Here is a 26928-nt window from a genome sequence, read left to right as displayed (position 1 = left end):
GATATCTGGTCATGCGGAGTTATTCTGTTTGTTGTAATGGCGGGATTTTTACCCTTTTCTGAAACAGAATTACCGGCATTGTACAGAAGGGTGAGTAAAGGCTCTCTTTCTTGGGCCCATAGGAATGGTTTTGGAGGGAAAATTCCAGTGCTCTGCATACTTTGTCTTTTATTTAATTACTGGGAAGTAGGAACCAGCAAATCATGAATTTTCTTTTGAAAATTTTCATTTTCCTTGATCAGGTTGATGTTAATGTTCTGTTCATTAGGCTTGAATGTACATGGATCAAGAGAATAAAAGGAACTTCTTGTCATGCATTTTGGAAAAATTCTTCCATTTAGCTGTTCAATTCTTGTCACTGTTTTAATGGTTTGTGGCCTTTCCTTTCATTAAACAGATAAATGCTGCAGAATTTGCTTGTCCGCATTGGTTTTCCGCAGGGGCAAGGTCTTTGATACATAAAATACTTGACCCCAATCCCAAAACTGTGAGTTTTTTACTTTAGCATACTAATGCATCTCTAAAGTTTCTCATGGACCTTTATTTAACATTTTATTAATTTTCCTGTTTCTACCATTATCATTACCTATTAGAGCAGCGTATTCGAATTGAAGAAATTAGACAAGATGCTTGGTTCAATAAATCCTATGTGCCCGTCCGACCAAGTGAGGATGAGGAAGTGAATTTTGATGATGTTCGTGCTGTTTTCGATTGCATCGAGGTTGGTTTTTCTACTTCAATCGACTCTTGCACTTTTATATTCCTTATCATTCAATCTTTTCGATCATCATTAGTTTCTAATGCTATGTGAAGTCTTTTTGGATCTCTTATATGCTAAAGAAAATAATGAAGTGATAATAAAGCTGAAGGAGTTGAGATAGCAGCAGATATGTGCTGATTCTGGTTTAAAGTCTAAGAGGGCTAGGTATATATAGTAATCAGATTTGTTTTCCCAATTGATCTAACAAAAATCTATAGGAACCACGAAAATAATGTAGCTTGAAGAATTTGGTGCGAACCTGACCATATTTACATTATACCCGATTGGGGTGTTATGTATTGTAGTGTATGCATTGCATGGTTCAGAAGTTTTATTTCCCTTAGCTTAATACTTAATTTCTCCATGCATCAGGGACTTTTTAAAGTTTCTTGATACTCTGAATCTGCTAATTGAGAGCAATAACATGTGTTTTTTTGAGTATGTATTTTTTGACCAATGTGATTTCACAGGCGAGTTATGTAGCCGATAATGTGGAGAGCAAGGAAGGGGGTCCGCTGATGATGAATGCATTTGAGATGATTACCCTATCCCAAGGCTTGAACTTATCTGCGCTATTCGATAGGCGACAGGTAATAACTAGCTGCGGTTTTATATTATGGTCGCGAGTTCTGAAATCTCGATTAACACAGTCTGGGATGAGATTTATATATTTGATAAGCTTCTCTGTATGATCGTCTGTGTAATAGTTACTATAAGTTTTGGGAGACAGTTTATAACTTTTCATTTGCTGATAGAAATGAAATCCAAAACGTTTTTTTTTCGCCATATTCGTTAGCAGCCGATCCTTTTATCTTGCAGGATTTCATAAAAAGGCAAACCCGTTTTGTTTCACGAAGACCAGCCAAAGTAATAATCGCTAACATAGAAGCTGTTGCAAACTCAATGGGTCTCAAGGTTCATACACGCAATTATAAGGTAACTGAGTCCTGGAAATATACTCATTCAAATAGATAAGATGTTTCACCAAATATAAAAACTAATATATAGAACAATGGAATTGCCTTTTTTTTAGCTAAAGTCCATGATCTGTATATACAGCCGAGCGAACATTGTAAAAATTGTTTGTACCTCTGTTAACAAGCAAGAAACTTAGATTTATTTTGATTCTGGTTCATGGGCATGGGCGGACCTATACGTATATGAGTGGGGGCACTTGCCCCCATCCACATTTTAAAAAATAATAATAATTCTTATAACTTGGTGAAATTGGTTGGATTTTATTCTGATAACTTCAGTTCTTGAGAGTAAATATCTCTTCAACATGAACTCAATATCTACATCAACAATTTGATGGAAGATGATAAAATTTTAAATTTGACTAATCTTGCAGATCTTACTGGTGGAAACAAAGAAATATCTTTCGTATCCATTAGTATACAGACTTTTGAAATTGACTTTGATTTTGTTCGTTCCGTTGTCATCGCAACTGTTGAGAAATATTTGAATTTCGTAAACACAACTTTGTGCAGTCAGATTGGTGATCAGTGATTATCTAATTTTTTTATCGAAAAAATATATTTTAGACAGTTATAAAATGAAGTTATGGATAGATTTCAAAAAATCAAAAATCGTAAAATTTATTTGTAAAACGAAAAATATTTTTGTGATGATATATTTTTATTAGCTTTTGTATTTTATATAATATTTAAAATTGTTGCCTCCGTTGAAAAAAATTTCTGGATCCGCCACTGTTCATGGGCTCCTTGTTTTTCTGTAATCAACAGACGAGGCTCGAGGGATTATCTTCAAACAAGGCCGGACAGTTCGCAGTTGTGATAGAGGTAATTTCTGTTGTGTTAGATTCTTTTTTTCCCCCTCGAAATTGGTTGCTTCTATTGAAAGTTATCTCTTCAACAACCGAGTTCTATCTTCACGCAGATTTACGAAGTGGCGCCGTCTCTTTTCATGGTAGACGTCAGAAAAGCCGCCGGTGAAACTCTCGAATACCACAAGGTTAGTCAAACTACCACTTTACAAAGCCTAATCCAGATTCTGGTTCTACGTATAATTGTTTGAAACGGCCTTTCAGGATAGATGAATCATATAAACCTCGAATGCTTACAGAACTTGATCAAGTAATTTCACTCTTAGAACTCCAAGAACGCATGTCAATCCTAAATCTAAGTTCATGTGAACATTACTTTGCTTTTACGCATATATAATAAACCAGCACGTCCCGAAGTTTTAGGATTTAAGCGTTAATACATGAATGAATGATTGTTTCACATTCCGAGAATTTTTTATTTTTTGTGCCCGGACAATCTAACCTATCGAGACGACTCGTGTGGATGTTCGGTTTTTGCAGTTCTACAAGAACTTCTGTGCTAAACTTGTAAACATTATATGGAGACCGACGGAATCAACGCCAAGCTCAGACCTACTAAGAACAATGACTTGCTAAACCTTGTCATTATCCCGATACACGGTTCTGACCGAGACCTCGGTTATGTGTATTTTCGCTCCACGGGCTCTCGTGTTTAATACCCTTCTCAGCTACCCGACGTCGATTTCAAGTAAGTAATGTATAAATGATCTCTCTCCTATTCAGAGTTCTTCGCCGTTTTAGGGTACAAATGACAATAAAGAAAAAGGGTTATTTCCAGAGATTGGGTGGTGTGTGTGTGTTTGTGTTTTGAAATGATTCGAAGAAATGGTTTAAAAGACGATTGTTTCACGTTTCGTTGATGGATTCAGCTGCTAACTGTGCAGTACGACTTGTTCTGTCCTGTGAGAGAGAGATAACGCGGTTGTGATGCAGCGATCAGAAAACGTGGTTATAAATGTGGTTTAAACGCGACAAAAGATTGTGGTTGTCGGTTGCGATTGTATTGGTCCGCACATCTATTAATTTACATATGTGAGTATGAATGGCTGGCTGAGCGAAGCAAGAATTAGGGGGATTAGGGGGTGTTTCGGTTTTATAAAAATATGTATTATTCGGTTATAATATTATGTTCGACTCGGTTTTGATTCTAATTCAGTTCAGTTCTGGTTTTTATTAAGACAAATTTAGATTTTTTTTTATTTTTTTATTTTTTGGGTTTCTTAAAATTTGATTCGAAAAAAAATAATGCATTTTTGGGTACCGTTTGGTTTTCAAACGGCCCCCTAGGGAGATTTGAATATAAAATTAGAAAAAAAATGGAGAAAGATTTTCATTATCGGACAAAAAAGGTCGACAGCCATTTTTTTTTTAAAAATGAGTACAAAACATAAAATGTATTTTATTATATATACAGTAAAAATTCGCACCCTTTTCACATTCGACGGGAACAAAGAGATGATCGCCTTTGGTCTCATGAACGTTATAGGCTCATTCACGTCTTGCTACTTGACAACAGGTAACTAACTCATTATATATATATCTTGATTTGATGATCATACTTTAGTAATTGAGATCGAATTAGACGGAAGATATTCGTCGATCTTAACGTTTGAAATTGATTTTTCGACAAATTATAGGACCCTTCTCAAAGACAGCGGTGAACTACAACGCGGGGACAAGGACCCCGATGTCGAACATTGTGATGGGGTTCTGCATGATGCTTGTTCTTCTGTTCTTGGCCCCGATCTTCAGCTACACGCCTCTTGTCGCCCTCTCGTCCATCATCATGTCGGCTATGCTCGGTCTTATCGACTATGAGGAGATGTACCACCTCTACAAGGTCGATAAATTCGATTTCCTCGTTTGTATGACCGCCTTTTTTGGCGTTTCGTTCATCAGCATGGACTACGGCCTCCTCATGTCGGTACGATACACAGTGATTCTTTCTCAATTCCAAACCCGAATGGAACTCTTTCTTTTTGAAGCATTGTTTCGCGATATCTTTTTCTGTAACTATATGTGTTGATTGATTGATTAGGTGGCGGTTTCGATTGTGAGATCGCTCTTGTACGTTGCTCGACCCGGGACATGTAAGCTGGGAAGAATGCCGAACTCCGTGACGTACAGGGATGTCGAGCAATACCCGGCTGCTGAGCAAAACGCCGGGTTCTTGATTCTCCAATTGGGTTCTCCAGTCTATTTCGCCAACTCTACCTACGTCCGCGAAAGGCACGAGAATCTCTCTTCTTCTCCTTCTTTCTCCTCCTCCTTTTTCGATCTTAAGAATGCTTTCTATCTTTTTCATAGGATCCAAGAATGCATGCATACTCTCATTATCATAGAATTCGAGGAACATAAAATGTTTTATAACCAATGGAAATACATGCATATATAGTTTTAGACATAACATTCTAGGGTTATTGCATGACAGGATCTTGAGGTGGATCCGGGATGAGACCGAACCTGTCGAGTTTCTTCTTCACGAGCTGTCGGGTAATTACATAACAACATTAATTTGTTCCATTACTTACGTGAATCACAATAATTTTTTTTTCTTTTCATGCTTATAATTTACGATGGAGTTTTGTAAATATCGTTAATAGGAGTTTCGGCCATCGACATGACCGGGATCGAGACTTTGCTGGAAGTCCGAAGAATTCTTGGAGCAAGAGGCATTAAGGTACGTAATATCGAACCCTACAAATACGTCCGAAGAGAGAATATAACATAAACATCACTAAAAATTGTATAGGAATAGTTTATTTATGGAGTTATAACGTTAGGTTAAGACCGTAGGTACAATATATTTACAAATTAAGAAATGTTTTTTTTTTTAAATTTAATTGCAGATGGCAATAATAAATCCAAGAGTGGAAGTGTTGGAGAAGATGACATTGTCTCATTTCGTTGAGAAGCTTGGCAAAGAGCACATTTTCTTATCCGTCGAAGACGCCATCCAATCATGCCGGTTCTCTCTTTCGTCCCTTAAACCGGAACCCTAATTTCCCTTCTTAGCAATTTATCTTTTAAAATCCGGTTTACTTTGGTGGTCGGTTTATGTGAGGGGTTAATAAATGGGGCTTAAATCAAATTTAAAAGGGAAAAACAAAAAGAAGAAGCTTGATTATAGCTTTTGGTCCATTGTGACGATGGAGGAGGGTTCTGCTCGGAGAAAAGCTGCTCGTTCAAATGGAGGGTTTCAAGTGCCTTAATTATTTTTTGTTTCTCTCTAAAGCTTTTGGCACTTTTTTCTCTTGTGTAATAAATATTTCCGGTGTATCTGGAATTGAGCCTCTGATTCTCCTTTTTTCTATTGTCGAATTCCATGATCTTGTATTCCGAAAAGAATATATAAAAACAAATTCTTTTTTTTTTAAATTTTATTTTTTTAACAAACAAAATCTTTGATGGAGTAATTATAAATTCCATCTATTGAAGAATGAATCAAAGTGCAGTGAATTATTATAATAATCTTCAATTATTCGATTAACCAACATTTTGAAGACTACTTAAAAATATATCCATGGCTAAAAAAATTAAAGGCGGTTTGGTTTAGGATTTTACATATTTTTAGTTTTATATTAATAAAAAGTGAACGATGATTCTGCCGTCTTATTTTACTGGTGACGGTCCAGATCGTTTTAACGGATCGACAGATCAGATCGTGTCTTTTAATTAACGGTTGAGATCATTTCTGATATTCAACGGTCAAGATGACATATTAAAATTGACGGTCCAGATCGCATACATTCATTAACGGTTCAGATCATGTCTGATAATCAACGGTCAAGATCATATATCAGAATTGACGGTTCAGATCGCATCTCTGAATTAACGGTTCAGATCAAATCTAATATTCAACGGTCAAGATCATATATTGAAATCGACGGTCCAGATCGCATCTATGAATTAACGGCTCAGATCATATCTGATAATCAACGGTCAAGATCATATATCAGAATCGACGGTCCAGATCGCATCTATTAATTAACGGTTCAGATCATATCTGATAATCAACGGTCAAGATCATATATCAGAATCGACGGTCCAGATCGCATCTATGAATAAACGGCTCAGATCATATCTAATAATCAACGGTCAAGATCACATATCAGAATTGACGGTTCAGATCGCATCAATGAATTAACGGCTCAGATCGGTTATCATATTCAACGGTCAAGATCATATGTCAGAATTGACGGTCTAGATCGTGTCTATGAATTAACGGTTCAGATCAACTATGATATTCAACGGTCAAGATCATATATTGGAATTGACGGTCCAGATCGCATCTATGAATAAACGGTTCAGATCATATCTAATAATCAACGGTCAAGATCACATATCAGAATTGACGGTTCAGATCGCATCAATGAATTAACGGCTCAGATCGGTTATCATATTCAACGGTCAAGATCATATGTCAGAATTGACGGTCCAGATCGTGTCTATGAATTAACGGTTCAGATCAACTATGATATTCAACGGTCAAGATCATATATTGGAATTAACGGCTCAGATCACATCTGATAATCAACGGTCAAGATCATATATCAGAATTGACGGTTCAGATCGCATCTCTGAATTAACGGTTCAGATCAAATCTAATATTCAACGGTCAAGATCATATATTGAAATCGACGGTCCTGATCGCATCTATGAATTAACGACTCAGATCATATATGATAATTAACGGTCAAGATCATATATCAGAATTGACGGTTCAGATCGCATCTCTGAATTAACGGTTCAGATCAACTCTAATATTCAACGGTCAAAATCATATATTGGAATCGACGGTCCAGATCGCATCTATGAATTAACGGTTCAGATCATATCTGATAATCAACGGTCAAGATCATATATCAGAATTGATGGTCCAGATCGCATTTATGAATTAACGGCTCAGATCAATATTGATAATCAACGGTCAAGATCATATATTAGAATTAACGGTCTAGATCGTATCTATGAATTAACGGCTCAGATTAACTCTGATATTCAACGGTCAAGATCAGATATTGGAATTGACGGTCCAGATCGTGTTTGTAAATTAACTGTTCAGATCATATCTGGTAATTAACGGTCAAGATCATATATTCGAATTGACGGTGGACTATATGAATTAAACTTCAGATCAACTCTAGTATTCAACGGTCAAGATAATATATTAGAATTGACTGCCTATTCATTTGAAATAATCGACGGTCCAGATCCTTTAGAAGGTAAATTGAATGATTAATATATTTGTAATGGAATCCTTTGTTTGCAACGACGCAAAGAGCGTAAGATCGCCGGCGATGATCGGAGATATCCAGAAAATGGTGGCCGTCGGCTTCGTCTGGGGCGCCACCAACGCCCTGATCCGACGCGGTGCGATCACCTGGGACCACCGGAAATCCCAAAAAACTGGTTCTCCGCCGCAGATCTCGCTAGTCCTCCGCCGGAAAATCCTCTCAGCTCTCGGTGGCTGGATCGATCTCCTCCTCTTCTGGCAATACTCCGTCCCCTTCCTGATTAACCTATCGGCCTCCGCCACATTCTTCGCGCTTCTGAGCCACGCGCCGATCTCGCTCGCCGTTCCGGTGACGAACGCGACGACGTTCGCCGCAACCGCAGCGTTCGGGATTTTGCTGGGAGAGGAGACTAAAATCGGACTGGCCTTCGTAGGTACGGCGTTTATTGTGTTAGGCGTTTGGCTCTGTAGCAATGCAATTTGAAAAATCTTCACTGGTGACATTGTGTGTCGTAGTTTTGGGTATCTGATACAATTCGTATGAATACACGAGGAAATCTGAGGTTTAGATTCAATAAGAGCGTAGCCCTGTTTCCCAATCCTTTGAAGATTCAAATCGATGGTGTAAAAGTGAGATATTTATCGTAGAAATTTAAAAGTAGAAATGAAATTATAAAAATTTATACATGAGGTTAACATAACAGACTACAAAAACTATACAGTCAAATTAACAAAAGACTCATACTCAATTAAAAAAAATAAAGATATAATATATATAGATATATTCATAAAAAATAAAAACATATAAATACATATACACACACATAAATATATATACACATATACACATATACATATATATATATATATTTGTACTTGTATATATATGTGTGTATATATATAGTTTATATTTTTAATATTTTTATTTTTTATGAATAGATTTATATAGATTATTTATATTTTTTAATTGAGATTTTTATGAGACAATGATGATATGATATTATTTTTTTAACATACTACAATGATATATCATCAAAACTTTTAAATAATTAAAAAAGTTAAAACTAATGTAAAATTATAGAAAAAATTAGAAAGATCATATATGTTTTTTAAATTCGAAAATACATTATTTATATATAAAAATGTGTATGTAAATTTAACTATTTTAAAAATAAAAGATAACTATAATATTTAATAATATGATTTTTAGTATTATCTTATAACTAAATTAAATTTTTATAAAGATTAATGAAAACAAATCAACAATAGGACATTCATAATATATCATTGATATCGGTTTAATAAAACCGTTTACAAAAGGATATTCATATTTTTTCACTTCTTTACTTCTTTAAATACGTATTTTACAATAATTTAATTTTATAATAATATTAATTCTAAATCAAACAAATAATATATATTATGTTTTACTAAATCTATATATACATATTTTTTAAAACAAAAATATATTTTTATATTTTTATTTTTTCAATTTATTATTATTAATTTATTTATTATTTATTAATTTTTATTTAATTTTTGATGTGACAATGATATGGCGATGATTATGAGAGATTGATATTTTTCGTTGCCACATAGGATTTTCGTTTGTCTACGTGGCGATTATTTGATGCTAGAGATTTTTTGGCCAATAATTTGAAAGTATAAAATTTGTTTCGGGATAAACCAATTGTAGTGATTTTTAGCTAAAAACAAGTATATGTATTAAACTGAGGTAAGAGAAAAGTACAGGTATTTTTCGGAGATTAACCCAAATAAAAAAGATTAATTGAAATAACCAATAATCATTGTCGCTAGAGCCGTCTCATTATCTTTTGTCGTCTTTGCCAGATATTTTAATGTCTCTAGCTCAATGGCAGGCAGAGGAGGGAATAACAATAACGGTGGAGCCTTCGGAGGATGTCGAGGGAGAAAGGATTGTTGGAGCGATGCAGTGGCGACGATGTTGATCGAAGAAAGTTTCGTGATCCTTTTGGGGGAGAGCGTAAACAGTGGGATGATTCCGGCAAAACTTCGATGATCGATATACAATCTAAGAACAAGATCGATATGATGAAGAAGAAGTACAAGCAAGAGAAAGACAAGCATCACCACAATGGGCAATAAGATCGACAGTGATATTCTGTGTATTGGTTATATCCTATTCATTTATACCCGAAAATAGATATGATTACGGGATGATCACAATCTCTAAACACATGCCAAAAATCTGTTTTAGTTCATTAGCTTCTCATCAGATAGTTTTGGTTTACTATTTTCATTTATCCTTTATTCAATAAGATTATAGTCAAACTCACTTTTCGATGTCTCATATTAGAGTCAAATTAATGATGTTAAATTTTTATTAAGTTATTTAAAATGATATAATATTATTTTTAAAATTTTCGATGATTTTTGAAATTTCTTTTTGTAATACATAGTGAATTTTAGGAATAAATTACCGAAAATCAAGGTAACTTGATTGATCAATAGTTTTATTTATAACAAATTAAAAATCCAATATTTTTATGGAAATAAAAAATCTATCTATATATATAAAAGTTGGATTTGGAGAGATTTGGTGAGGACACATGGGATCCACCTCATCATCTATGTGGCAACTATTTGTCTGTTTTCTTAATTTTAATTAGTCATTTAGAATCTACATTAGTCCAACACAATTATGATTGGAGTAAATGGTAGTTATTGTATTTTTGCCAAAAATATTTATATTGGGAGTATGAATCAACCAATCAGACGAATTGGTTGTGGTACATATCAATATGATAGAATTAAATGATGATAAAGTTTTAATTAATTACAACCTTATCGTATGACTAACGTAACAAATTAAAAATTAAAAATTTAGAAAAAGAAACGGTGACAACTATTCATTTGCCCACTAAAGCAAAAAAAAAGGTGGTCTATTAATTAGCAATTATATCTGCTCATTTTATAATAAATTCCATTTTGATGTATTCTTGTGTACCATCATTTCTTTTTGCACCATCTATTCGTTGTTGTTGTTTTTTTTGGTTAAAAGGTTGGTTTCATTCCGTAAAATTTTCTCTACATCTTTCTATTGCTTTTCCAACTTTACAAAAGATAGTTGAAAACCACCAGAGTCAAAATAAAAATTGCACCATCTATTCGTTGATCTTTGGGTCCATTTGTGTTTTTTGGTTAATTTCCTTTTTGTTATGATGTTGCACAAGGACTTTCTGTTTAAGTGCCTTTAATTTTATGCATAACTCGCTAGGGTTTTGGATCAGGGCGGGTTAGAAGAGATGTAGCAGCTCGTGCAATGCAAGGTTGGCATTCACAACTTCTTCTTGGAAATGGGAAAGTAAGTGACCGATTTTATTTCATAACCTTTTATGTCTTTTATATCTTTGCTGATATTGTTATTTATCAAAAAAAAAAACCTTTGATGGTATTGTTACAACATATGATTTTGTAATTTTTAGAGAAGAGTTTATTTCCTCAAGGACCTCAACAGAAGTGCGACAAACAGATAGAAACTATTAATAAAAGGTACTAACTAATGACCATAATTTTTATTGGATTCAATGTTTCTATAATTCCGTTTCCAAAAATATGAGATTATTGATCAAGAAGAATAATCACCTACGTGGTCAGATATTACCGTTCATGGCATTATAATCTTTACAACATCAGACAAATCTCATTGCCACGTAAAGAATTTTTTCAATTTGGTTAATTTATAAAAAAAATAAAGACGGTGTGAGTAAAATAAATCTTGTATCTAAAATAAAGAAACACAAGTTTTTTTTTAGGATTCTTGCGAGTTTGTACGCCGATTAAGTCAATGTTTGGAGATTTGTCGTCGTCGTTTACACTAAATTCACCGGAACTCCTCCTTCTACGACGAGGCGGTGGAGGAGATATTCGAAGCTGTGATCCATGGGAATCTTGGGCTTCCTCCAAAGATTTTTCGGGGGATTTCGTCTTCTATGAAAGATTTTCCGAAGAAGATGATTTGCAGGAATGTTTGAAGAATATTTCCGGTTGAGCAAGGACTAAGTAAGCCTCCTCAATATTTTTTCCTCTTCTATTCTTTAATTCTGAATTTTGCTCAAACATGAGTTTTTGTTAAAATCTCCTCATATGGGTTATATGCTGAAATTTTCTCACTTGGGTTGTTCATGAAATCTCTCTTCTTGGATTTGAATGAATTTTTCTCATGTGGGTTTCAATAGTTTTCCATCGTACAATGAGATTCGATATGACATCGACATGAGTATTTAATTTTGTGAATTTTTTATATTGTTTTTTGTAGGTTTTTTAGGGCATCCATAGATTGTAAGTAAATGGGAACCAACTTCAAACTTCATCTAATCTTTTACCAGAGAGATTAGAACAAAAAAAAATGACCTGATGGCGATGCTGGAGATAAAGAAGACAAAGACTGTGGGAGAATTATAACTTTTTTTTTATTTCTCTCCAAAAGGAGTGTAGATTATGTTTTTGTTTTATTTATTTAAAATCAAATTTTAATTTTTTTTTAAAGATTAACCAGTTGGTAAATTTTTTCACATGTTAATCAGATTTGTCTGATGTAGGTAAAATAATAATGTCACATCGGATCCGAATATGGAAATTTAACGCCATTTTATTACGGGTACTAATTTGAAAATAATTCAAAAATGGAGATTTTTCCTGCTAAATTTTTAAATGAAGATTTTTTATGATAGATTTTAAGGAATTACAGAATATTTTAGAGTCAGGGAAAATAAAGTTGTGAGAAGAATTTTTATAAAATTGATCATATTTTATAAAATTTATTGTTATTTTTAATAAAAAAATAATAAAAGTTACAAATTTTATGAAAGTTACAAATTTCATGAAAATAAAAAGTAACAAAAAATTAATGAACAAAAAGGTAGATATCAATAGATTAATTTAATTTAGTTATCTTTATTATATAAAAAATTTGATCTTAGTTTAATATATTATTTAAATTTAAATTTACATTTGATTACATTTATATTTAAATTTTATTTTTATTTTAATATAAAAAAACAATGTATTAATGAGAAAACGTTATGTTGGACTAAATAGAAATTTTAATTAGTTTATAAAACCATAATTGTATTTGATCATGTAACTAATAAAACAAAAAAATAAAACAAAAAAAGGTCAAGACTAAAGAACTTCGTATACATTAGTCCACTATATGTGAAAAATACAAGGAGAACCATTAGATACTAAGACTTTGAATGGTAGTGGCTTTTATTTTGGGTTTTTGGCTTTAGTTTTTGATTTTTAGTTTTTGGTTTTTGGCTTTTGGATTTTATAAGTTCGTAAATCTAAAAAATTGTTGCTTTTGGTTTTTAGTTGATTTTTTCTATAAAGTAGATTTCCGGGTTTTTAGGAAAACCAAATTTTAAAAAACTTGATTGTCGGTTTTTTCAATTTTTAAAATCCAAAAACTCCGAAAACTACCTCCCATTCAACACCTAAGTTCAGTGCTATAAAAGTCGGTGTTTAGGTTGCTACTGTGCCCATATCACGACTAGAGTCATCGATGAATTAATTCAGCAGAGGTGGCAGTGTAATCGTGTTGATGCCGGAATCGGTCACCAGAAGTATGGTACATGTTCTGCCGGGGAGTTCTGGAGGAGGATTCCGATCTTTACATTGAAACCTGTTCCAGAGGTTGCCCTTGCGGATCATGACGTATCTGTAGTTGAACATGGCGGCATGGTTTCCATTGACTTTCCGATCCAACCTCTACAATCTCCATCAATATGAGTTATGTTCGAATAGCTATAGCCAAAAGAATGATATGATTATGTTTCTCTGCAACCATGTTGGTGATAATGGTTAATGGAATTTACATATAGAGAAAATGGGGTTTTAGAAAGAGGGGTTTACTAGCCAAAGTTTTTGTAATGGAAAAGATGGGTTTTACTTCTCGGCGTAGACGATCAAGGTCCCGTTTTTTGTCGGCGAACGCGGCAGTATCTGGGAGAGTGTAGTCGCGTCATTTGGATATCGATGAGGAAGAAGAACCCGTGTTTGGAAATGAGAATAAGGGTGTTCCTATCCAAGGTAAGAAAATTCCGAGGAAAACGAGGAGGGGAAGGAGAAGGAGACCGGTACGGTTGAGGAGAGAGGTGGGTCGGTGAGAGATTGCAGAAGAAGAGAAAGTGAATAAGAGAATGGGTTTCAAAAAATGTTCTGAATCGGTCGCTGGTTTTTCTGGTGTGGGATCTTGCTCTTTAATTTATGGAAATCTGAAAATTTGGTTTGATATCAGAAACATGGATGAATATAGAAGTGGAAGAATTCACAAATATGAGAAAAAAAGATCATATTAAAGTAATGAAATGTTAATACCGTGATGCGTGGGTTATTCTTTTATATATATATATTGATTAAATTTGCGCGGGTAAAGATCATATTGATTAAATTTGACAAATAGATGGAGAAGACAACGTGGGAACCTGGGGATCAACTAAAGAGGCGTTGGCAGGCTCTGATTGAAGAGAAGAGGAAGGAGAGTGGAGATTGGCAGCTGTCACACGTAGAGATGAAAGCAGATGCTTTAAAGAAGTGTTATAGTCAAGCAACTCTAAGTCTGTCCATGCCGTGTCACCAAAACAGTCAACCCCTTCGACGAACCGAACGTCCCGAGACGTGTATGTTAAACTGAAAAATCTTTACGTGGGGTGTGGAATTATAAGCGAAACGAAAGAAAAAGGTTACGTTAAAAAAATAAATATATGATTTTTTCAAGGTGGTTTTGTAATTGTTTACTTTCTTCATATTACAATTCAGATTGATGACAGATATTTATCAAATAGATTTAAAAGTACTAACGAATTATAAAATTTTATATATGAGATCAACAGATTACCAAAACTAAAAGATAAAAAAATTTATACATGAATTAAAAAATTATATTTTTACTTTTTATAAATAGATTTATATATATTATTTATATTTTTAATTGATGTATTTTTTATGAGACAATGATGATATGTTAATTTTTTTACATATGACAGTGATATGTCATTAAAATCATTAAATAATTAAAAATGTTAAAACGAATGTAGGATTATAGAAAATAATTAGAAAGTTTATATATTTTTCCAAATTCTAAAATATAATTATTTATATATAAAAAACTATATAAAATTAACTATTTTTAAAATAAAAGATAACTTTAATAGTTAATGATAATATAATTTGTAATATTACTTTATAACTAAATTAAATTAAAATAGAGATCAAAGAAAACAAATCAACAATAAAACACCCTTAATATATCATTGATATCGATCTTATAAACTGTTTGCATAATGATATTCATATTTTCTCACTTCTTTACTTCTTAAAATGCATATTTTACAATAATTTAATTTTATTATTATATTTACTCTAAATTAAACAAATAATATATATTATTTATTATTAAATTTATATCAATAAAATTTATAATAAAATAAAAAAATAACATGCGCATCGCGCGGGTCTCGCCTAATATTAATATAAAAGTTTGTAAGTTCAAATATTTCTATAGTACATTTGAGCTAATTTGGTGTTTTTCATTGAATTATTATTATTATTATTAACACAAACACTCCAGAAGTGATGAAGTATTTTTATAATTTTTTCTTATTCATAATTACACTATTTATATTAATATTAACGAATTTGTTGTTATCTGCTAATATTTATTTTCAAGGTTTCGAGTTGAGTTAATCGTTGACGATGTTAAAGATGTTATTTTAGTTATTCACCGTTTTCCGTAGAAAAATTATTAAAGTGTTTATGGTGTTTCCGAAACAATTAAAACTAATGTACTTTTTAACACATTTCAAAATTTTAAAATCGTGTCAAGACAGCGTTGTTGATACAACAGCAAAGATAAATGGAAGAACAAAAGTATAGTCGAATTATAATAAATTTATAATATTTAACTACTCTAAAAACCAATCATATCTATAATATTTAACAATATCGTTTTTATTATCTTTTAACTAAATGTTTTTTGAGATCAGATAAGAGAAAGATTGAGTTGAGGGCGTCCATAACAAATTAATAATATCAAACCTATATATATAGAAAACGATACTCATATTTCTTTACAGTTTTACTTCTTTAGATTCATTATATAAAATTACAATAATTAAATTTTAAATATATTTTTATATCCAATAAATAATCTATATTATTTTTAATATTAATTTAAACAAATATTATAATTAAAAAAGGAATAATCCGCGCATCGCGCGGGTACTAAACTAGTATGATTAAAGATTAAGTATTTTAGGGGATTTCATACGACTCCAATTCAGTCTTTGGGTCTCACCAAACGTTATGATGGGCTTGATCCATCTATATTTGGGCCTACATAATGGGCTCTCCAAAGCCCAAAAACAAACACAGGTCCAATCTCCCAACGCATAAAACTACCATGAACATATATAACCATCTCTTCCACTTTGATTCTAGTCTCAAAGTTCTTCATATGAAATCCAAAAAGAAAAAAAAAACATGGGCCAAACTCGGATGAATCGAAATAAAAATAGGAGCCTCCAGACAAATAGGTTCAAGGACATTGTAGTGAACACAATTTCAGGTTCCTCACTTGCATGGTTTTAGGGTTATCCCTCAATAGGCCGAGGTATACTTTGTATATATATATATATATGATCCCATACCGATGTTAGGGGCGAAAACTAAAGTAGAAAGTGTCTAGATATTGTCCAAAACGCCGGGATTTCGATTTATAAGAGCCACCTATTTATTCGACAGGTTATTTTCTACGATTGATGAGAGATCGTAACGAGTAGAGGCTGCAAGTAACATATTCATAGTCTAGTCTGTTGTTTAGAGAAACCAAATGATATTTTGATCACCTTTGGATAAGAAAAGATAACATTTTCAAGCGATTGGATATTTCTATTGATGTCGCAACGCAAACCAATTCTTTCGGACAACTAACTACACATCATAATACTATTTTTAGTTGAACATGTTCCATGTGAAACGATTTTGTGTTTTTTTTCCACCCTTTTCTAATATATTCTCCGAGTCGTTTTTTACGATCGATCGATCTTTGTCTGGACAACACGTCGGTTTCGATGAAAAATTACGATCGGTCGACAAAAACTGCCAAATTTTCGAACGTTTTCTAACATTTTTAATGTATTTAGATACAGTAGAGGCTTCATAACACAGAAGAGAACGATTACAATAAGAGAGAACAAGATCTAAGTGATTTAGTGAGAGATTTTGAGTGTGTTCTTCCATATAGTTTTTTGCACGAATTTTTTTGTTTTCTTAAAAACAAATTTCTATTTGATAATTAACAGAAGTGTAAATTGAAATCATTGATACTTCATTATATCTAAAAAGTATATTCCTATAATACCATTTACCCAATAGGGATAAAATAATGCTTTTAAAAAATTGATTACACTCATTGAAGTTAATTATATCCAAATTCTCTACTATTTCATACGTCTTTACGAGGTTGACGATGAGATTATCATATCGGATCGAAGATGTCATCTTACAGGATATGTATGTGTTTCATTTATCCACCGTTTTACTTGTTCACTAACAATCTAAAAGCGTTAGGTGTGTACGGTGATATCGGTAGTTCTTGTTTTACATCACATTTGTTTGTATATGTATAATTTATATATTAGGGTTTTTTTTCCGGGAAAGAACTTGTTTAGACGGTGAAGTGAGTGTTACAAGTCTCAATCAAAGTTATCGAAAGAGGAACATGATGCTCTTTTATATGCTTTATTTCGATTTTTTTTTCAGGAATAATAGCATGTTGTTGGTTCTCGTCATTTTGAGACAAGGAACTTATCCCTTTTCAACTTAATTCTTACGACTAAACATTTTCTTGTCTTTTGCTCCCTAAACATATACACATATACATATACATATACATATATATATATATATATGAATAACATTATCAACGACTTGAATATATGTCCAAAAGATTCCTAATCTTTTCCCTCGAATTCTTGATATTTTGCCCTAGTGCGATATACGGTTCATATCCTTTCCAAGTAGAGGCTGGGAAACAGATTAAGATCGCCAATTATCAAACAACAACAAAGAACCAAAAACGAAAGTACTTAACGACAATTATTGTTCGATCATATATATGCTCGAATGGTCGGTCTAATTCGCGAAAAGTATGCTAGATAATCTTAATTTTCTTTAGTTATTTGCATTATTGGTGGCATTTTTGAGCGATCGATCACGTAAAATCGAGATCGTTTAAAATGAAGAAGAAATTACGATAATTAAAAACACAAATTAATCATGGGAGGGATTGATTGAAATATATAGAAGAAGCTGGGGACCAAACATTCTTGAGGAGGATGATTGGTACAAAAGTCCAAAGTGAAAGACATGACCATTGAGACATGAAATTGACGTTTCAGATTCTACTTGTCAGAACCCACCCCTCACTCAATTCATTTCCACTGCACCAACCCCACATTCCACCCTTTCCATTATGTTTCTTCTTTATATAGTAAAGTATTTAATTAAGAAAGATTTATAACCAAACTAAATTCAACATAAAAAGCGAATGGTTTATAACCAAACTAAAATCAATATAAAAATCGAACGGATATAGTTTTTCTAAGACCGAAATAACTGAATGCGAACTAAACTCGAACGAATGGTTAGGAACGAACAAGAAACGCGATATTGGCAAGGAAAGATATAAGATGATGCAATCGAGCAATTAACATGATATCATATGGTTTCATGCTTTTTTTTTTTAGTTTTGTACCAAAGGTTTTTTTAATTTTAACAAACTCGCCGATACATTTATATATCGAATACCCTTTTATGGTTCGAATCGTTAATTTCCGTAATGGAACTTCTCATCAATTTATTCCTTTCGTTTAATTTCACACGATGTTTTTTTTGTTTCAAAACAAATGATGTTTTTTAGATTTTCCATGTATTTTTTTTATATTTTTTCAAATTTACCATTTATCAGCAATAGTCAAATATTATGTATGTTTCAAAATTCAAGATAATAATTATCTACATATTAAATATTTTTGACAAAATATTTTTTTCCTAATATATGTGTTTAAAATATGTGCAAGAACAGATGATTTAGCCACATGTTTGAAGCTAAAATCGAAACACTAATCTCCATATCAAGAAACCCTAATCCCTTGAAACACATGCTTAAGGTCCCTCTCCCCCACGAATTTCCTTTCTTTCTAACTGAGCTTTTAATTCAATTTTTATTATTCAATAATGTATTTTGAGAACTTGAAAAGACGTCTTAAAGAACCCACCGTCGATAAAGACGATTTTTTTCTCTCCAAGTATTATAAAGAAACCAATTGCTAGAGACATGAATGTACATTGTAGTGTAGTATAAGCATATCATATCATATTATTTGGTCAACATTTGAATGATGAAATGACAACATGGGTTTTTGTCACACTCCCAAAGTGCTTTTTTGCAAGGGTTCTTTTAATAGAAATATGTATATAATAAGAAGAAGGAAAAAAAATCTCATAAAAATATGCAATCTCTACAAAATGTCAAAAAAGTATCAATACCAAATACTAAAATATATAAAAAAAAATACATCAACTCTTGTATTCGAAAACAATTTCATATATGATCCTTAATTATATAGTTGATGATTCTATCTAAATTATTTGAAGTTGTTTTGTACAAAGATTTTAACGGACTTTAACAGCATCTTAACGATATCATCGGTTCATAGTAAATTGTTTTCGATTTCAAGAGTTGAGATATTTTGTGGTATATTTCGAGGTTTGATGTATTTATTTATCGAATTAGAATCTTGTGTATTTTTATGAGATTTTCCCTATAAAAGCAGCAAAAAATATGGTGGTCCTTATAATAGAAGTGCTTTTTTTTTCCCAAGAGGCAGAGACTATGGTTTATGAGTTGTACTCCCTATATTATGCTGCTTCATTGGATACACAAGGGACTTTTATTTTAAAGATTTTATCTGAAAAGGAATAATTTTGCATAAAATCATTTTGCAAATTCTGCTAAGCTTTTATCGTATGACAAGTCAGAGCACGAGGGGAAGAAACTAGAAAATCCACCCACGAGAAAGTGCACACAGATTCCCGGAAGTCCGATCATAAACAGGATTATTTCCTAAATATAACGCCGATACATTTTTTTTTTTTTTTTTTTTTGATAACCAGGATGGTTCCTCGGGTCTTCGACCCGACTACATCCACCCTAGGCCCGGGACCAGCCTTTGTATATGGACCATTTTAATCCAGAAATTACATCCCTCCCCACCAGTGGAATCGAACCCAGGACCTTGAAGATGAAACGCCGATACATTTGATTATCAATATATATATATATACACACACATCAATACACCGTTTATGTTTATCATATACGTCACTTAGTAGGGTTTTGTCGTCTCTCTACGTTGTTATTAGGGTCACGCACAGCCAATTTTAAAAATCAATAATGCTGCTAAGAGTTTAAACTCGAATATATATATATATATATATATATATATATATATATATATTTTATAAACAAAATGATGTTGGTACAACATATAATATAATATAATATATTACTATTTTCAATAATAAATTTGGGTACTATATATTTTGTAGCTTTGTGCGGTCACTTCACTCTGCACACCTCAAAAGGCACCTATAAATGTCAAGAAAATATATTATTATTATTATTATTATTATTATTATTATTATTATTATTATTATTATTATTATTATTATTATTATTATTATTATTATTATTATTATTATTATTATTATTATTATTATTATTATTATTATTATTATTATTATTATTATTATTATTATTATTATTATTATTATTATTATTATTATTATTATTATTATTATTATTATTATTATTATTATTATTATTATTATTATTATTATTATTATTATTATTATTATTATTATTATTATTATTATTATTATTATTATTATTATAGTCCATCGGTATCTAACTCTATATACTGATAGATTCGCCTATTATTTTCATAACAATGATGAAACAAAAATGAAATGGTACGCCATGTGACAGAAAACATACGAATGATACATAAATAAGTATGAAATTTATTTACGGTTACAGATATGTATGAGAGTTTTGAAGATAGATCTCTTCGAGAATATTACATCAAGGAAATGTTTTAGGAAACTTATGCAGAATCAAACTGATCAAAGTGGCAAAACAGTAAATTAAGACATTCTCTCAGTTCTTGTTCCATGGTACTTCAGCTTATCCACCAACTCTTCATCATCTTTGCCCCCCCAAATCACAATCGAACCAAAAAAAATAAAATAAAATCGGAATCGCAAAAAAAGTTAGAGATGTGTATAGGGTTGTATTAGACGGGAAAGAACCGAAATTTTGATTTTTTTTAGCAAAATAAAAATTTCATTATAAGATTTGTGTAATTATTAGAGTTGTAACACTTACATTGGTTAATTAAGCTAGCTTAGCATGCTTGTTGTTCTCCAGCATCAGACCAAAGTGGATATGAGGGAAGTGCGCCCACTACATAAAAAAAAATATGTATTAGCATAATGTATTATATCATTAGATTTCATTTGAATTCATGTTTCTTATTATAAGAACCGTTGCCATTACATTATATTACAATATGTTTGAAGATATAGTGTTTATATATATATATATATATATATATATTTCATAACTCAAAGTTGGATAGATAAATATATATCATTTCATCTAATTCAGACTAATCGTATAGTGTTCCCTTTCACCATAATTTTTAATTCGTTTTCTATTCGTATCATTTTGATATTTGGACTGATTATATAACCAGCAAATTTAGAAAATAAAAGATTATCATGTGAAACTTACGTTCTTGGCAGCGGTGCTAAATGCTTCCCTGTGGCTTATGTCTGGATTATTCGCCTTAATCCTCTGAATCTCCTCTCTATATTTGAAGAAACGCGTTAATTAATCCACGTAAATACATACAAATATTTCACTAAAAGAAATTATAACAATATATAATACACACACACACACACATATATATATATATATATATATAATATAATCAAAGAAGATATTTGATTACTTTATGAACTGATTGTATGCCGAAGGTACTCGCTGCCGCTTCTCGGGAGCTGAAACAATTAAAATCACTCTTAAATGCCTGCATGATTTTTCTTGGTTTTGCACCATTTTTCTTACAAAACATTCATAGAAACCACAAGAATTTTGAACATATTGAAAAAAATACGAGGAATTATGGAGAATTATATATTATGGAATTATATTCCTAATACGATTAACGTTGGTACCGTATGTTTGACACTAATCATATTAGGAATATAATTCCATAACATATAATTCTCCATAACTCTTCATATATATTTCACAATAGAACAAATCACCTAACGATGTTTATAATAAGTCAATAGCCTAAAAAGAATTGAATGAAATACTTACGACGGTTTACGATTCTTTGTTCGCCCACGTTGCGAGTAGAAACCCTAGAGGAGGGGACTTTGTTGTGGCATCTCGATGATGATCCGTACTCATTCCTATACTCTGGTATCCCATAATTCGGCGCCTGATACATAAAAATCGTTTTTCTTTTAATTAAATCGGTTCATAGTCCAAAGATGCCAAATTAAGATTCATGTTTTTCCATCTCTATATATATATAATCTATTTGTAGGGTTTTAATCGGTTAAGACTTTTTATCTTTGGGGTAAATGATGGATTAATGAACTCAGACATTATGAAATATCCCAATTAGTTTGGGAAATGTAGAAGAAGGAGATTTAACAGAGAAAAATGTAGAGATAATAAGAAAGCAAAAAAAAAAATTCAAAACACAGAAGAAAAAAAAGGCTCCTCAGTAGAGGACAAGAACATAGAACGAATCTTCAAAAAAAAAACTTTAAAAGGAAAGAACCTAAGAAACCCTAACACTCATGTCAATCAAATCAAAGAGGAAATAACCTATATCGAGTATATTATAATAATAATAAATAATAATAATAATAATAATAATAAATAAATAAATAAATAAATAAAGAGCTAGGGCTCTCTGGAAAAAGAAAAAAAAACAAAAAGGCTGCGAAGATCTATAAAAGAAAAGTCAAGCTATATGTGTTGCCAACCTGAGTCATATAATGCGCATCTATTGCAGAAAAAGAATTATAAAAATAAATGAAAACGAAAAAGAACTTTTTATATATATATTTTTTTTTACAGGAAACAATTTAAATCAACACATTAAATTTTGGGGCTATGAATGTAGATGGCGGCTTTGCAGCTAGGGTTTCGGTGATTTTTGGCAGAAACATGCATTGAAATGCTCAGATCTTTTGTCTATCATTTCCTCAAAAGCAGCAGTAAAAAGCCCTAGATTTCAGAGGGCTTTATAATTCATTGAAAAACACAACCCTAAATTTTAGGGAAATTATGAAAATATTCTATCTTTATATGCGTGTGAGGGGAAAATGCTTTGAATTGAAACCGTAAAACCCAGTGAATGTGTGTGAATTATTAGAAAAGAAAAAAAAAACCATAGATTTCATAGGGTTCTCATCATTTTAATTTCATTTTATCGAAAACCCTAAAATTTAGGGATATATATATATATATATAATGAATATAATACCTGGAAATTAGGGCGTGAAAGGGACTGAAGAGCAGCAGCCATATTGACGGACCACAGATTGGTGCAGTGCCCGCATCGGACGGTCACGATGTCGAACAGACTGCTGCATGGAACACTCACCTTCACAAAATTCGAACACCCCAGAGTTAATTTCAATTTTTTTGAAGTTTTAGTATCATATTTCGTTTAATTTCTTCATCGTAATTCACCAAAATGAGAGAATAAAACAAGGTAATTCGATCTGGAAAATGGATGAGGTTTGGTTCGGATGCTTCAATGATTAGGGAAACCTAGATCCGGGTTTTATATTCTTTGGTCGGAAGAAAAATAACATTTTCATGAATGAGAAGACCTATGGAAACTATTTCTCTAATGTCTACAAAGTATGAGATAGCACGGAATCCAAATATCTATTATTTTAATCTTCTGTTTTCGGATTTTAATTATTGTATATAACATTTTTTTTTCTTCTAGTCTATTTAATAAAAGAAATAAAAAAAGAAAATCAAATATCTTATGAGAATACGGATCGGATTTTAATTTGGAGGGCACAAAGATACTAGAGAAAAAAAAAAAGAGATTCTAGGTGTAGGTAAAGAAACTAAATGATGATCCTTGTCAAGAAGAAGAAGAAGAAGAAATTGAATCACAAATCTAGATATCCTATGGTGTCTTAACATTAACACTTAGGTTTCAAAGTGTTCATATTAAATGGGAAATTTTAATTCTCATTCGAACAAGTATAAATATAGGCATATGTATGTGTATGTATATGTATATATATATATATATATATGTATATAAGTGAGTGAGCATGGCTTGATTGTCTTAGGGATTCTTGCTCTGGCGACTTTGGTCTGAAACAGTACGTGAAAGGCTTCAACGTGTATGACTTTTCTTTGACAGAACAAGGAAAAATGAAGAAGAATGATTTACGATTTGAAGAAAATAATATAAAATAACTAGAATTTAAAAAAAAAATCGTAGCAGAAACGATCGAGACCTGTCCGTAGCACCAGAAAACAAAAGAAAAATAAAACAACCCAATTATTATTATTATTTTCTGGAGAAAAAAAAAGATAAATAAACGAGTTAAATGAAAGAAGAAGAAGAAGAAAAAAAACTTTGAATGCTTGTAAGATAGTGGAAACTGATAAAAAAAAGAAGAACCAATTATAACACCAAAAACAAGAAAAGCAGATCTATATATCTCTTCAAAGATTAAACCACACACACACACATATGTATATGCATATATACATGTGTGTGTGTGTGTATATATACCGCAAGGACGATGTTGCAGAAGTTGCAAGGGATGTAGCAAAGTTGCTCGGAGGCGGTGGCAGTGGCGGCGTCGAGACATCCGGCCATTGTCTTCGCAGTTTTTTGGGCTCAAATATTGGAGAATTTCCTCGGAGGAGATCAAACAAAAGAGCTATGATATCTTGATAAGCTTGTGCTTTGATGATGAGAGCTATATATATATATGTGTGTGTGTGTGTGTGTAAGGAAAGAGAAATAGAGAACAAAAATTATAGATGAAGAGAGAGAGAGAGAGAGAGAGAGAGAGAGAGAGAGAGAGAGAGATGAAAAGCTGTTGAATTATTCTATCTCTATCTATGGAGAGAACATATACTTGCTTTAAAACCGGGGTATTGTACTACAATGGTGAAACCAAAAGAACATTAAAAAAAAAAAGATAATAAATTGTAAGGAGAGGGTGAAAATGTTGAAGGGTAAAATTAAGGGAGAATGCCCTAAAAACATGAATTTTGAAGAACTTCCATATAAATACATTAATTTTAAAACTTCTAACAAAATACATAGACTTTTCAAATATTACCATAAATTCACATCCGTTCCATCACAATTAATCAATTAACGGATTTGGTTATGTGGTATTGACCAACCCCTATTTTTATAAAAAAATATATATAAATATATATTTAAAGAATAAAAAACTTAAAAAATATAAAATACATACACATTTATGAAGGGCAAAATTATATATATATATATATATATATAATGTGATTGATAGGGGAATTTTGAGTTCTCTGTCTTTTACTCGTAGGGCCGGGTTCCATTGATGGGGTTTCATAATAATTTCTCCACCCATCAATTGTTTACCTCCTTTAAAGTTTGAGGTGAAACGGTAAAACCAATGGATAAATATTTTCTATTTGGGGAATAAAAGACTGTGATCTAATATATAGCTGCTTCCAAAGTATAAAGTAGCTTTCAAAATATAATACAACATGTAGTTTCAATTCGTATTGAGTTTAGATATTAGCTTCTTTCTTATTTCGTTTGAGTTTATCAATTCCTTATCATATTAGGATAAGAGTTATAAATTCTAATGAGATGAAATTATATTAAATTATATTATATATTTAAATTTATTCGATTATCAATAACACACAATAGATATTTCTGCAAATCTTGATAACAGGGTTCGGTTGCATTCTCTTGGTTTGAAGTTTTATTAGATTTCACAAAGAGATGATGATTGAATACGAGGGTGACAATATTTATCACAATCCACGCCACCGACTATAATATTTCAACAAGCGATTTTTTTAATAGTTGCATGTTTCCATCGCCTATGTTTGTTTTTTTATTTTTTTGAAATCATATGTTCTTTATCAAACAATTGAGAATATAGTCGACCTCAATGATTGTTTATAATCGTTTTGGATATTTTTTATTTTTATTTTTCAAGTCTTTTGAAATACGAGGTGTTCACGTGATGCAGAATATATTCATTAGATAAACATTGAAGTCGGAATTTGAAGATCATCAAATCTCATACGTGTTACATGTATGAGATTGCAGAAAAATGTTAGAAATTATGAAAAGTTTCAGTTCATACAGAGTTTAAATATTAGGATGTTTATTATTTTGTCCGGTTCATTTATTTCTTGTCATATTAGTATAGGTATTATGAATTAGATTGAAGAGAAAATTATATTATATATTTAAACTCATTCAATTATCAATACTGCACCACATGTTTTCACAAATCGTGTCATTAATATTTTTATTACAGATACACGACATATTAATGAAAAAATAAAGCATAGAATAATCAAAGAGAGATCATAAACAAACTAGAAGAACACGATATTAATATATATATAAAACTCAGACACAAGAAAATTCGGAGAGGAAAGATATTTCACTGTAAATAAAAAAAAGGGAAAAAAAATTGTGTATGGCGTTAAGTATTTCACTAAATAATTCAAACAAGTTTGAATGTAAAATTTTATTTACTTAACGAAAAAAAAGTTTGGATATGGTCATGGGGAAGAGAACTAAACATATACTTTTCATTTTTTGGCAAAAAGAAAAGAAAAAGGGGGGGAAGAGTAGTGTGCCTAAGAAAGGGTGCAAAAGCTGGGAC

At 31.6% G+C, this 26928-nt stretch overlaps 4 protein-coding genes across 5 annotated transcripts in view; 3 read left to right on the top strand and 1 right to left on the bottom strand.

Moving 5' to 3' along the window:
- LOC104808982 (CBL-interacting serine/threonine-protein kinase 24) overlaps window positions 1–3649 on the top strand; it is a 5707-nt gene extending 2058 nt beyond the window's left edge. The window contains exons 8-15 of the mRNA XM_010534851.2: window positions 1–90; window positions 398–487; window positions 599–721; window positions 1231–1350; window positions 1580–1696; window positions 2506–2562; window positions 2660–2734; window positions 3087–3649. The exon at window positions 1–90 is cut by the window's left edge and continues 7 nt beyond it. Of these exons, the coding sequence (XP_010533153.1) occupies window positions 1–90; window positions 398–487; window positions 599–721; window positions 1231–1350; window positions 1580–1696; window positions 2506–2562; window positions 2660–2734; window positions 3087–3182 (768 nt within the window). The 3' untranslated portion in view covers window positions 3183–3649. The remainder of the gene's footprint in view (window positions 91–397; window positions 488–598; window positions 722–1230; window positions 1351–1579; window positions 1697–2505; window positions 2563–2659; window positions 2735–3086) is intronic.
- Window positions 3213–5892, top strand: LOC104808983 (probable sulfate transporter 3.5). Of its 2 annotated transcripts, XM_010534852.1 has the most exons (7): window positions 3220–3294; window positions 4021–4122; window positions 4244–4530; window positions 4645–4835; window positions 5038–5099; window positions 5210–5286; window positions 5456–5892. In XM_010534852.1, exons 1-7 carry the CDS (start codon window positions 3228–3230, stop codon window positions 5606–5608), a joined length of 939 nt encoding a protein of 312 aa, XP_010533154.1. In that variant the 5' UTR covers window positions 3220–3227; the 3' UTR covers window positions 5609–5892. The 2 variants fall into 2 exon arrangements, with proteins under 2 accessions (XP_010533155.1, XP_010533154.1); XM_010534853.1 differs by lacking the exon at window positions 4021–4122 and having other exon boundaries at window positions 3213–3294.
- Window positions 5893–7843: 1951 nt separating this feature from the next.
- Window positions 7844–8383, top strand: LOC104808980 (transmembrane protein 234 homolog). Its single transcript, XM_010534850.2, has one exon. It carries the CDS (start codon window positions 7859–7861, stop codon window positions 8324–8326), a length of 468 nt encoding a protein of 155 aa, XP_010533152.1. The 5' UTR covers window positions 7844–7858; the 3' UTR covers window positions 8327–8383.
- A 12567-nt stretch (window positions 8384–20950) lies between these two features.
- Window positions 20951–25081, bottom strand: LOC104808979 (axial regulator YABBY 5). Its single transcript, XM_010534849.1, has 7 exons — window positions 24810–25081; window positions 23526–23645; window positions 22343–22466; window positions 21969–22017; window positions 21746–21821; window positions 21338–21415; window positions 20951–21158 (listed from the first exon to the last, which is right to left on the bottom strand). Exons 1-6 carry the CDS (start codon window positions 24894–24896, stop codon window positions 21347–21349), a joined length of 525 nt encoding a protein of 174 aa, XP_010533151.1. The 5' UTR covers window positions 24897–25081; the 3' UTR covers window positions 20951–21158; window positions 21338–21346.
- Window positions 25082–26928: the final 1847 nt, after the last annotated feature.

The sequence above is a fragment of the Tarenaya hassleriana genome, unplaced genomic scaffold, assembly GCF_000463585.1.
Source record: "Tarenaya hassleriana unplaced genomic scaffold, ASM46358v1 Cleome15, whole genome shotgun sequence".
Classification (NCBI taxonomy): Eukaryota; Viridiplantae; Streptophyta; class Magnoliopsida; order Brassicales; family Cleomaceae; genus Tarenaya; species Tarenaya hassleriana.
Note: the sequence above shows the minus strand (reverse complement) of the source record. Positions and strands in the feature narration are given on the sequence as shown.

Bases quoted from the DNA above. Each gene is read 5' to 3' on its own strand.
- LOC104808983 (XM_010534852.1), top strand. From the start codon at position 3,228: ATGTGTATTTTCGCTCCACGGGCTCTCGTGTTTAATACCCTTCTCAGC. The intron at 4,123-4,243 runs GTAACTAACTCA...GACAAATTATAG, and splicing joins GTCTTGCTACTTGACAACAG to GACCCTTCTCAAAGACAGCG. The intron at 4,531-4,644 runs GTACGATACACA...TTGATTGATTAG, and splicing joins ACTACGGCCTCCTCATGTCG to GTGGCGGTTTCGATTGTGAG.
- LOC104808980 (XM_010534850.2), top strand. From the start codon at position 7,859: ATGGAATCCTTTGTTTGCAACGACGCAAAGAGCGTAAGATCGCCGGCG.
- LOC104808979 (XM_010534849.1), bottom strand. From the start codon at position 24,896: ATGGCCGGATGTCTCGACGCCGCCACTGCCACCGCCTCCGAGCAACTT. The intron at 22,018-22,342 runs GTAAGTATTTCA...TAATTGTTTCAG, and splicing joins ACAAAGAATCGTAAACCGTC to CTCCCGAGAAGCGGCAGCGA. The intron at 21,822-21,968 runs GTAATCAAATAT...CTTCAAATATAG, and splicing joins GCATACAATCAGTTCATAAA to AGAGGAGATTCAGAGGATTA.